The sequence below is a fragment of the Hippoglossus stenolepis genome, chromosome 21 (genome assembly GCF_022539355.2).
Source record: "Hippoglossus stenolepis isolate QCI-W04-F060 chromosome 21, HSTE1.2, whole genome shotgun sequence".
NCBI lineage: Eukaryota > Metazoa > Chordata > Actinopteri > Pleuronectiformes > Pleuronectidae > Hippoglossus > Hippoglossus stenolepis.
In genome coordinates, this window is record NC_061503.1 from 11,644,091 (window position 1) to 11,656,675 (window position 12,585).

At 44.0% G+C, this 12,585-nt stretch overlaps 1 protein-coding gene across 6 annotated transcripts in view; it reads right to left on the reverse strand.

Moving 5' to 3' along the window:
• The window catches only part of dock1 (dedicator of cytokinesis 1), a 170,973-nt gene that overhangs the window by 129,998 nt on the left and 28,390 nt on the right, over positions 1-12,585 (reverse strand). For all 6 annotated transcript variants that reach the window (XM_035145037.1, XM_035145036.1, XM_035145033.1 and 3 more), the window contains 5 exons: positions 11,239-11,318; positions 7,968-8,093; positions 7,539-7,663; positions 3,798-3,896; positions 3,198-3,270 (listed from right to left, as the gene is read on the reverse strand). In XM_035145037.1, coding sequence (XP_035000928.1) covers positions 3,198-3,270; positions 3,798-3,896; positions 7,539-7,663; positions 7,968-8,093; positions 11,239-11,318 — 503 coding nt within the window. The remainder of the gene's footprint in view (positions 1-3,197; positions 3,271-3,797; positions 3,897-7,538; positions 7,664-7,967; positions 8,094-11,238; positions 11,319-12,585) is intronic.

The window sequence follows — 12,585 nt, forward strand, 5'->3', positions numbered from 1 at the left end:
GCAAATCTCAGCACTATAAGGGCCCTGAGTCAGCTCCCGAGTTTGCACAAGAATTTACTATTCCCTAATGATGACTTAATTCGCACTGTGACTATCTGTGCATGAGTTGTTTTTATAATAAGTAATATTTAAAATGTTCCTTTAGTTAAAAATCATCTTTGATAACTTTAAACGACAGATAAAATCCACTTTTGTCTGCATCCTGTTTGCATCAGTGTAAACACTGTCATTGATCTCAGAGCTGCAGCTACAGTATGAAGTGAATAATCCCTCTCAGGGTGTTGCTCGTGTCTATGTGCATACACGTGTGTGACTGTGGTCGGAGGTTGTATAAGGGAAACGCTGCGTAAACAAGCAGGAGAGTTATGACTTTGTCCTGTAACCAAGCGTTTGGACAGGGCCACATATATCATCACAGGGGATCAACCAGCTCTAATTTATGTGCGGGGAGACCTGATTCATCGAAGTATCTCGCACATTCTATCTGCATAAATCCCCTCATTGGTTTGCTGCCTGCAGCCTCGCCTGTGAATAATTGCTAGGCTGGCATGAGAGGGACCAGTGGAGGGAAAACACTGTACGCATGCCACCCAGTAGAGAAACATGTATTAGTGACTTGCTCAGGACAGCAGAGAGCTCAGAACTCGGCACTCAGGGGGACAGAAAAGGTTTTTTTGAGCTAATCAAAGTCAAGTTTTAGTGGAACTCCTGCACACGCCGACCTGTAAGGTGGGCTGTCACTTGAGATTTCTGCTAAGTGTACTATGCTACATTCAAAAGCCTGCCCACCACCACGCTCACCAGGTAGTGGCAGAATGACAGATGAAACTGAAGTGGAAAAAAGATGGCAGGGAATCTCTTACAGCCACAGTGGCATCCATGATAGCAGCCATCAGTCTGATTAGGCCTGACAATGTTGTGGTGTTAATCTGATGCACTGGCTTAGAGGCGTGCTGACTCTCAACCACGGGGCTGAGATAGTGAGCACATGAGCTCGGGAAGTGGCCGTGATGAGCAGCTCTGTCACTCCGTGTTTCTACTGGAAGTTCAGCGAGGGCTAGGAGCAGCGGAGCGAGCGGGGAGAACTCAGGCAGATGACAGCAGACGACTCAGAGGACTTCATCTATAGCGGGCAGCCTCTGCTCGGCTTTTCTGAGAGATTTCTCCACATGTAGAGAGGACTTGGACGATAGATGTTGCAGTCTGCCTGACGTATGCTGTGTGGAACATGACGAATTTCTAAAAGGACCAAATAAACACCCAGCTCTCTATGTTTTAAGCCATTGATTTTCAACCTGGGGTCCTGACCATTAGGGCGGTTGCAAGATAATTTCTGGTGGTTGTCGGATGATTGTGGAGAAAAAAACAACACAATTTACGCAAAATAAAATTACATATATTGAACTGGGAATTATTTTGACATCAAATTGTCTTGTTCCAGTGATTTAATCTGCTTTAGAGTGGATATGATTGAGTGTTTGTGACAATCAAAGACTGCGTCCGCATGAGTTAGTGCTTTGACATATTTTGTGAAGTTAGCTTCATAAACCACCAGGGAAAAAACAAAACACATTCATAAAATGCTCATAAAACAGTCAAAGTTGAAGACTAAAGGTAAGAATTATGGCGAGGCGCACTACAGTGCAGAGAGAAAGATCTCTGCTTCCCCATCCAATCACATTAAAGCTGTGTTATGCACATGTGGTGCAGTGCGGCGCCACCTGCGACCCAACCCATCCGCATAGTGACGGGAATAAGAAAAGAAAAATGTCCTTATAAACAAAGCAACTACTATTGTGATATCACATTCTGCCTTTCAAGAATTAAAATCCCAGAGTCGCTGATTACAGAATACGTAAAGAGTGCATTTTTAGTCCCATTAGTATTGTGGGCTGGTCAGGACCATTTGTTTGAATATGTGAACATCCTACAAACAAGGTGATGGGGAGGATAAACTGCATCATTACAAGGGATCAACAGGAGAAGCTAAATCCACTAGAGGGGTGAATGCATCAACTTCTACTGCTTCAGCAGGCAGCCAATAAATCACAGTGGGTTCATCCTCAACTCCTGAAGAAACTCTGTCAGTGCAGAAGTGACAGGAAGTGGCCGCATGCCAGAGAAACACGCCTCAACAGATGCAGACAATCAGAAGCTTGGATTAAGTTAGACTCGTGTGCGCAGGGGATATAATAACATCATGTCTCTATAATGGGAGTTGTATACTTTGAGAAACACACTCAAGGACAGGGAAACACAAGACCTTGAGTGTGTTTAGACATACAAAGTCCACTATTTCAACATATCTCTCGACTGTCAATTGTCAGCGCTGAGCTGGCAGCATCAGTATGCCCCCTCAGTCCCAGAGTCACTTAAGGTGAGCCAGTTTCTAAAGCAACCTTTCCTGCAAGATAACAGTCACAGAGTTTCAAAGGCATGCCTCCTAACAACATTAGTCCCTGGAGAGGCAAGGTGCCAGGCATGACAAGAAGCCTCTCCAAGTGGATTATAAACCAGCACCGACCTCCGAGAATTGGTCATTTTCTCCAAAACCCCTGCATGCAGGTGACAACCGAACAGAGCTGCAGGGTTTTAGGAACTGGGGGGGATGGAGGTATCTGCAGATCTCTTTACTGGGGAGAAAGTATACTTCTCCATGCCGATATCCTCCCGGTTTGATATGAAAGGGTTGTTTTTGTATATTTAGTATACAGCTGTCATGGCTCTTATTGCCTCTCAAAAATACTTTTCCCCTGAACCTCTCCTTCTGCCAGAGGAAACGGCCGCGCCATGTGGTGGGCAGATGGGTTGGCGAGGCTGCCACTAAACCAGGCTTCCCTGCCCTCCCCACCCCCAAAATTAAAAAGGATGTTAAAAAACAGAAGGACATACAACACTGGCTGCATTCAGCGACACGCAGGTTCCAATAAACAAATGAGCTCCCTCAGGCATTTTTCACATCCCAGCTGTAGACTCTGACAAGCCCCTCCGTGACACGGCGTTGTGCAGGGGCAGACTAATACCTCTGATTAAAGTGACAAAGAGTGAGCTTCAAAGTATTTATCACCATGCAACGCATCTGCTCCGATTGGATTTCTCCCATTATTTTTGCTGCGGATAGATTAACAGCCAATTGTGTGGCCGGTCACTGGTGACAAAACAAAGGATTGTTCACATGCCGATGTGTTTGTACTCACAGTCCTGTGACGAGCGGTGGCGAAAGGTGAACCGCAAGTGGCTCCGGTTCACATCTTCAATGGGAATGGCAACCTGGGATACGGGAGAGAAGGGGACAGGGACAGGTTCAAAAAGCAGCTTTTCAGGGACAGGACTGAATGAAGCTCTTGTTGAACAGAAGTTAACTGGAAAGAGCAATCTGGACTAAAATACATAAAAATATCTAGTGCAAGTTTTGCATGGTTTGCAAATCTGTGGTAAATGGGCTAAAACATGCAAAACTACTGGTTTGTCCAAATGTCACGGATCAATGGCTTCATATTGCTATACATTCCTGCTGCCACTACATTGACCACTTAATCTACTGTGTGGTTGAATGTTCATTACTGCCTCTCTATGCACCAAAGCTTCATTGGTTATTATTCAGCAGACACCCCAGTCTACATGCTGCTGGAGATGGAAACCTGCGTGATGAATAATGGATTTGAGAATTATATCAAAGGGCAATTGTGCAGCGAAGGTGGAAAATAATGACTAAGATGTTACACGGAAGAATACCAAAGAAGAAAAAAGGGAGGAGGTAGAGAAGTAAGGAGAGAGAGAGAGAGAGAGAGACACACCTTTATTGTTTCAAACCAACGTGGTTGTTTCACTTGGTAATAGATGACAGACTTGTATTCATTGATGCCGTCATCTCCAGCTCCGGGGAAGATCACGCTCTGGGTAAAGAGAATGAAAAGACATCAAATGAGATAATAAAGCTGGTTATCTGGTCATGCTGGTTTCAGGCTCCACCCACACTACTGTTTCTCGTTTTAAAAATGATCTCCAGCCATACGCGCGTTTAAGCTCCACATCCGGATTAATACCGAAATGACACTCCTGAAAACGTGTATCACATGACCACTCGTACACAGGGCATGTAGGAATCTGATTGTCTACTCTGCAGTTGGTTGCGTGGTTACAGAAAATACTACGAACGAGAAAGAGTGGTGGTAAGATGAGGGATTTCTTTTCTTTCTCACAATGAGGTGGAACTGTTACTGACGGTGTTTACAACGTTTACTGCTGGCAGTCGAGTTTCAACCAATCAGGAAGCAAAGGTGCCATTGTTTCCAAACGTCTACTTTTTTGCCACAGAGCTTTTAAACAAAACAGGTTAACGGCGTTTCCAGTACTTCGCAGGAGTGGTGCTTTTTTAAAAGTGAAACGTAGTGGTGTGGATGAAGCCTAAGAGATATAATCGTGATGGTCCAGCCATTATCACCCTGTCAAAACATTAGCACACTCACAGCCTGAGAAAGATTGACTAGCACTTATTTTTATAATATGGAGTCCCAGGGGCAGAAAATCTTGCATTCAGTCAAGATGCACTTTATGCGTGAGCACCTGCCTGTTGGCTGCTAGTCTCATGACAGCACTGTAGATATAAGAAATAAATTAGAAATGAATTATTTAGGAAGGAGAAGGCTCCCATGCAGGGAGAAGTGGAGGGAAGCCAGGCACAGGGAGAAGGACCAGCTGGTGCCGATGGATCCAGCAATGTAAATTTGGGTCCCTAGTGGGTCCTTGGAGTTTCTACAACAGGTCAGGGTGTGTATGTAAACTACTTTTCTTCCCACTTGGGGATTTGGCACAAGGATGGGACGCACGCCTCGTTTTCCATCAATCTGCATCCTTCCTCCCACTACTGCAGCTGACTCCCTGGCCTGCTAGTCCGCCGCGGCTGAAGAGCTCCAACACTAATGGTTTCTGACAACCAGCAATTATGAGAAATAACAGGCTCTATCTAAGCACCCACCCCCCAAGCCATGCTGGGTAGATCTGGAGGGGGGGCAGGTGCTGGCTCCTTTAACACTGCCCCTTCAATAAGTGGCCAGGTTTCGTGACAGCTTCAGATTTTAAGGAGAGACGAAAAATAAGGGGAGGTGGCAGAGGTCTACGTGCAGGTGAGAAGGTTTTGTCTGGGTCTGCTCTTAGGTCAAGGTGACAACGAGGCGCTGTCACAACATCTCTAATTCTTTCAGAGGCAGGGCATGGAAAAGAAGCAGTAAGTGTGAGTCGGGGTAAATTACAGAGAAGCTTTCCGTCATCAAAGCATCAGATCAAGCTTCAGGAAGGGACAGAGCCTCTCATATCAGGTTGAGAACTTCCTTTCAGCCAATTAAAATCCAAGAATTTAACCAATTAGCACTGATCCCTGGAGAACTGAACAGATGAGGCTGAGCGTTTCTGGGAAAAGTTGAAAGACAAGATGTTGGAGGGAGCTGCAGCACCGCAAACACAACAAGACACTAGTGGATGTGATCAGTCTCTTGATCATCATCAGACGCTGTCATTGGTTCCAAGCAGTCCATACCCAAGCCTCTGACAGCCTTGATTTCAGCCCCTGAGGTAAATTAAATGTTGACCTGATGTGAGAGGGACAACATGTCTCCTCTTCCCCCAACACTTAAAAAGTGAAGCTAAAATATCCCGGATATGAACACGGTCATCATGCGCATTTGGAGTTAGAGTCTGCGCAACAGCGATCGGGGGGTGGAGCCGTGGAGGTCCCACCGATAGAAACACTCAACCAATCGTAAGTCAGTCTCAGCTGTCGATCATGATATTTTTTATATTATCTTAACAGAAAAAATAGCACTTGGACATGCATCAGCGTTATAAGATCTAAAAATGAAAGAAACCACCTTTGACAAATTGTATTAAACATGTACTTTGACTTCTTAGTTTGGTCCATGTCCCATCCATTAACATAGAGTAGGCAGGGTTTGTGACCTATGCTGCAGCCACCAGAGTAAATACAATATAGTTGCAGTAAAACTAGTGTAATCTTATAATGGACTAGGAGACATGACATTCTGGTTCTGGCAACAATATAAATCAAACTGCACATTTCTTAAAAAATCTAATGCATGTTCAAAGAGACCTTTGGTTTCTAACTTAAGCTTTTCATCTGTGTTAGCAGTGAAAAGTGAAATATTTGTCTGTAACATTCATCGTCCAACAGTCACAGTGAGAATACCCAGCATTGAGAGAACTGCATTTACAGTATAATCACCACTGCTCCTTACACTTCCTCAGCCCGCTGAGCAAAATCACTGATGAAGACTCTCAATCTGAGGCTAATGTGTATAATTGAGGCGTCCGAGGGCGATGGCGTTCTCGTCTGATTCGCTGGTTGGAGGAGGTCTCCCCACGACCAGGGATGTGTCATGTGAAACCACTTATGCATCACCACTCCCTGTAACTTCCACTATCTCCATACTACACTGTGGTGTGGACATAATAGCATTATACTAGTAGAATGTCATGGAACCAACAAAATACAACACAATATGATACAGGATCACTACAAACTGTGGCGTGACCGAGTTAAAATCAAACATCTCGACAAAAACGGAAAAGTCCCTGCCACGTGAGCCCAAACTCCCACGGACACACACCTCCTGCCCCACTTCATCCCACACACTGCTCATGTCAAACATCTCTAAACCTCTCGTATGCCACATTAAGCGATGCCCTCTGCAGAACAAGAGGAACAGTCAAGCAGTAGGGGGGGGGTCACAGTAATTAAACATCAGAGAGAGGTCGCTGGCTGGAAACTGTTGATGAACCAAAAGCTTTATTTGGACATTAGACACTGAGGGGGCTGGTACATGATTAAAAGTCGAAAGCTTAACTCCAGTTTACATCCTCTCCTGCTTGCAAATTGGTGTCCATCATAATCGTATGGAGCCTCCTACAGGTCACAGCGAAAATCTTTTTTGATGAATACTTTTGCGTTACCTCGCAATACTTTTCTTCTTTTATATCATCTGGACCATAAGTATTAGCTTGGGCCACAATTATCTGTCTGAACCCAAGAGAAAACTAACCGAGTCCGACCATATTCGCAGCATTTTGAGATGACTTGCAAGCAGACAAATAGAAAGGGGAGAAAATGATCCTTTTAACTTCATTAGCGAAGGTAATTGTACCAGAAACAAGAAGCTGATTTCTCATCTTTCATCACTTGCCTGTTCGCACACTCACATCTCTAACAGACTGACTGTGATAACGGTTGAGTCCTGCAGTGGCGAGGCACATTTTAAGCTAGTCAATCAACCACAGAGCACCAATATTGCAGTCTGTCATTGTTGACAGGTGGCGAAGGCTTTCGGTCAGGTCTGTGTATCACACTGTTTTATAGGAGTGCCGGTCAGTTAAGCAGCATGCTGAGCTGTGTGGGATTAAAGAAAGCCCGGTAAATCACAAGAGTGTCCGAGAGAGCGATTGGCTGCAGCGCCTGAATGCTGAGGATGAGCTGACCGAGGGAAAAACACCAAAGTTGGTCAGTTAACGTTCCGAAAAAGTCGTACCTCCAGTTTCTTGCCGTCTTCGTCGTACACAGACATGGTCACCTCCACGTTTTTGGGAGTGGTCTTGCTTCCCTTGTCAAAGTCGCCCTGAACCAGAGTCACGTAGATGTCATTTCGCACATCACCTGTAGGAAACAGAAACAAGCGAGTCAGGAAATCACTTTTCATAGGATTTAAAGTTCATGCTTTTTATCATATATGAATATTACAGCATGGACACATTAGATCCTAGTTGCCTTAAGTGACACCATAGACTTGGCTGCATTCAGTCCATTAGATAACTAATGAATTAACCTTAATCGACTATATGGTCTTTTCTTCCTTGCTCACATTTTGTGAAATACATAGACCTCAATTCAAATTAATTCAAGTGTCAAGTGTCGTTTAAATGTAAAATGAGACTTTCGCAGACTGGTGGCAAAGGAGAACCTGGCATGATGATCTCAGGAAAGCCCATCTTGCGAGCCACTGCCGTCGATCGATCCACCAGGTGAGGGAAGTCCTTCCTTATCTGATGGATGTCTCCTGGTAGCAGCTTCAGAGTCACCCACAGGCCTGGTGTTGCATTCAACACAAAGAGGGGCGGGACCGAGATAACGTCAGGAAGAGACAGACAGCATGAGAGCAAACTGACCCCGGGAAAATACTAAAAAAGACTAACCATGTGTTTTTACACTGTCAGATGTCTGAGTGACACGTCACAGCTCGAGGGCGAGACACTAAATAGAAGCTGCCCTCAGGGATGTGATGAGGAAACAAGTGTGTGTGTTCACATGGTGCTTGGTGAGGTTTGCATAATCTGGTGACATCAAAGTGTCATTGTTATAAATGAAGCACCATACAACCTGATATGGAAGCCTAAAGCCTTTCCCTTATGCAGGATGTTCTTAGTACATATAGGTACCATGAAGCCCTGTTCATATGTGGCATTAGAATGCATCCAGGATGATCCAATCACAAGTGGACAGATCTAAGTGTGTGTGCTGGAATTACAATGCGTCTTCACATGCGTCTCGAGTGACCACTTGTTGTGATCAGATCTCACATCCCGCTCTGTATGCAAATAAATACGCACATCGTCGCTGTTTGCAAAGACCAAAAGTGTTGTTGTAATTAGCCAGTCAAATGATGACAGACAGGTCTGCTGTCAATATGTATGTACGTATGTGTGTGAGTCTGTGTGTGTGTGTGCGTGTCCAAGTAAGTGGATGAGTTAGAGGGAGCTGAATCTAATCAATTCTCTGCACACGGCTCTAAAATGAAATAAGATTTGACTCATTTGAAATACTAAAAAAAGGGTTCGGGCGTTCAGTGTTTATCGGATTTAGTGCCTGGCTGCCACAAACATAAATGAATGTTATCAAAATACTGATATTTTCAGTTCTTTAGGAAATTGTAGCCCGTCAGAGGACGTCTGTAGGTGAGCAAGTGGCTCATATGGTCTGAGAGATCTGATTGTGCATTCATGTGGTGTCCGAACCTGAGGAAGTATTTCATAGCCTGGAAAACTAAAGCCATCTCAAGTCTTTTTAGCCAGTACAGATGTTTTCATGATTTACACACACTTTTTAAATGATTAACATGCCTGTCACACTAGATCCCTTTTCTGTGCTCTTTTTTCTTATGCAAATATTCGAAAGAGGCATCAAGGTGTTGTTTAAATGCTCTAAATACTTAAATACAACATTTTGTTTGCAGCATCCATGTTTTTCAGCATTCTGACTTCAAAGCATATGAACATATGTAAATCGGAACAACAACTTCACAACTCAGGAACTGGGAGCTTACGAGTATGTGAATGCACAGTTAAATGTGTCCTTGATGTGTCTTGGATGGTCTGAACAGGATCTAATATATTGATTTTAAGAAATACAGCCACACGGGCCTTAACTCAAACAGAAGTGTTGCTTCTAACCAGTGTGAGAAGAAATATGTTTCTGCATAACAGATCCCTGAAGCCTTAATGGAGAAGTTTGAGATAAAAGATTCTTCTTTTCCATCCAACTGTAAAATTCATAATAATGTCCCCAATGCCCTGAACTACTTCCTTATTCACTCGTTGTTTTATATGAAAATGAGTTACATTTTTATAGAATATTTAGAAAATGTGCATTAATTCACAGACTTAAATAATTGGTCTTGGGGAAAAAAAATATCTCAGTGTGACGCTTGAGATGAAACACTGAGGCTCTGAGTCCAAAAACACAAAAGGACCTTCAGGGGGGCTTTCATGGGACATCATCAATTTCATACCAGTAACTGCTCTGCTTCTCTCCTGGTTAGAAAAGCCTCTTTTCTGCAGACAGTGTTTGGAGAGCCAGCTTCTGCTCCGTAACCTCAATCATTCTTAATATTCTCTCAAAAACACAACGCAGCATAGACACATACTTCTGAATAAGACTTAAAAAAAAAGGGACTTCCAATTAAGCCGACATCCTGTAGTGCACCCCCCGTCGCAGGCCACCAAAAAGAGCACTGCTTATGAACCTTGACGCTTTATTTACTTTCTCTTTACGGGCCCCATATTGTTATGAGTGACACGTCTCTCAGCAGACTAGCTGGAAGCCATTTGATATGCTGGCATGACCAGAACAGCTGCTCACAGCGCTCCGCTGTTCCTCCTAGTGTGGGATGGAGCCGATCTGACATTTATCCAAGTACATCTTCATAGGGCACGCCAATACCATGGAGGCTGTCATGTTGTGTCTCCCCCTCCCAGCACAAATCTCTTAGAAGCCTGATGTTGTTCTTCTAAACCGCAGACGTCAAAATTTGCTGATAAGATCGGGTCTCTTCAGAAGACTCAGCGGCGCAATCAACAGCTGGATTACTTAGATCCCGTAGTCATGGTGATGAGGCCAACTATTTATAGTGTTGAGCTGTGATTTATAATGTGAGCGCTTGACAAAGAATTATGTTCTTATTAAGGAGATGAGCGGTTTCAACATCCTGCCAGTGTGCGGGGGGGGCACTTTGTGTGAACACCAAAATGACAGTAGTTCAAGTTAAATTCTGTTTATTGTCACCCTCTAACCTTAATTATAATAGAGTCCTTCTGTGTGAGGATTTTAAGAGACAAAAGGACAAATAAAGAACTTTTTCTACATGGAAAACAACAGCCCACGCAACTCTCTAACACACATCTGCTTGTTATTTTCCTATTGTCACTTCTGCCAAGGGGGTAATGATTTCATTTATGTTAGTTAGTTAGCAGCATTACGCAAAATCTACAGGACACATTACTGTGAAACTTGGTGGAAGGATGCGATGTGGGTCCCTCATTTTCCTGGGGAATGATTCATGGATCTTAATGAGAAAAATCTGGCATATTTAGGGAACTGATATCTATGATTGTGTGCAATTTGGTGCAGGTGGATTTAATTTAAGGGAACTATTGTGCCTTGGTGTGCATATTTTTGCAATAATGAGTAAGGTGAAGTGAAAATATTAAAAAGAAAGGGACTGCATCTGTGTTATGAGTGTGTGTGGTGTCATCCTCCTTCTTTCCAAGGTCATTAAACCTCTAGAAGGGACGTGGAGAAAAAACTGGCTTTAACGATGTTTGGTGACTAAAGATCTTCCAAAAAAAGACAATGGATAGAAGATTGGATATTTTTACATGAATAAAACACAAATATTGATATAAGGTTGACAGTAATGTGGTGAGTTCCCTTGGTGTGTCTGAACCTTTGCACTGTACCTTGGCCCTTGTGATTGACCTCCTTGGCGGCGATAACTTTGTTGATGACGGTCTGGAGGAAGTCGTTCTCCCCCGCCACCCTGGGTGAAAAACGGGAGATGTTCAGCTGCTTGTGGAGAACGGCGTCATCCAACGCTAGCCTGCAGTATGCACACAACAGGCAAACACCACAGAGAAGAAGAGATGGCGAAGAGAGGAGGAGGAGGAGGAGGAGGAGGAGGAGGAGGAGGAGGAGCGGGGCAGGAAGAGCCACAAAGTGATGGTTGTGAGGAGGGAGAGGGAGAAAGAGAGAGAAAGAGAAAGAGAAAGAGAAAAAGAAAAAGAAAGAGAAAGAGAAAGAGACACCAAAGAGTGATGCGAATACCATGACAGACACAAAGCCACTTGTTAGCAGTTAACAGTGAGGCGGGATGGGTGGTGGAAGAAACACACAGAGAAATCATCGTTTAGGAAATGATGATGCCCAGTGTGCACTTACAGAGCCACTGCAGCAGTGGGAAGCTTGACCTGCCCGCAGTCAGTGTTGAAAAGTTCTCAAACCGGGAAACATAAAATCTGAGACTGTAAAAACAACAAATCCCTGACTCACAGTAACTCCGCTGTAACGAGACAGCAAACTAACTTACTCTGTGTACTCCATTGAGCTTCAGGTGTGAGACCAAACTGCCTGAAACAAGTGACGAAAGGAGCAGGTGCAATGTGGGAAGCACCACATGTGTGTGGCAGCTGTGTGTCGGGGCGGCATCTGCAGAGTAGAGGACTCCAAAGTAAACAGAGGAGGAATAAAAGCATGGAGGAGAAGATAGCGATGATGTCACCATGGAGGAAGCAGTCTCCAGGGCGTCCGACAAATCAAAACCAATCCAAGCAAAGACGTAGAACAGAGATTTGTACATTTAGAGGAAAAAACACTGTAGGATAACAGGCACAAGATGGGTCTTCACATAGACTGTATCTAAAGATGGGCGACATGACTGTTCCCCAAAAGTGAAGTCAAAGCATCTCGATCCCTGGTGGCTGGCTGCATTATAGGTCATATATCCTACCTCCTCCGTGTTAATGGACGGGATATGGACCAAACTACAAAGACAAATACATTTTTTTAAAGATGGTTTAAGTCATCTTAGCAAGTTCTTAATTGTTATCGCACGGATATTTGTTCAAATGCTAATGTCACAGGTAACTGGTTTTAATTAGTTATTTGATGCTATTAAAATGAGGTGAAACATAATCATCGACCATAACGAGACTGGCCCATGATTGGTCGAGCTTGTGTATTGATGGGACCTCGCAGCTCCAACCTCCCGATCGCTACTGAGCCGACTCAAGCTCCAAATGCGCAAGATG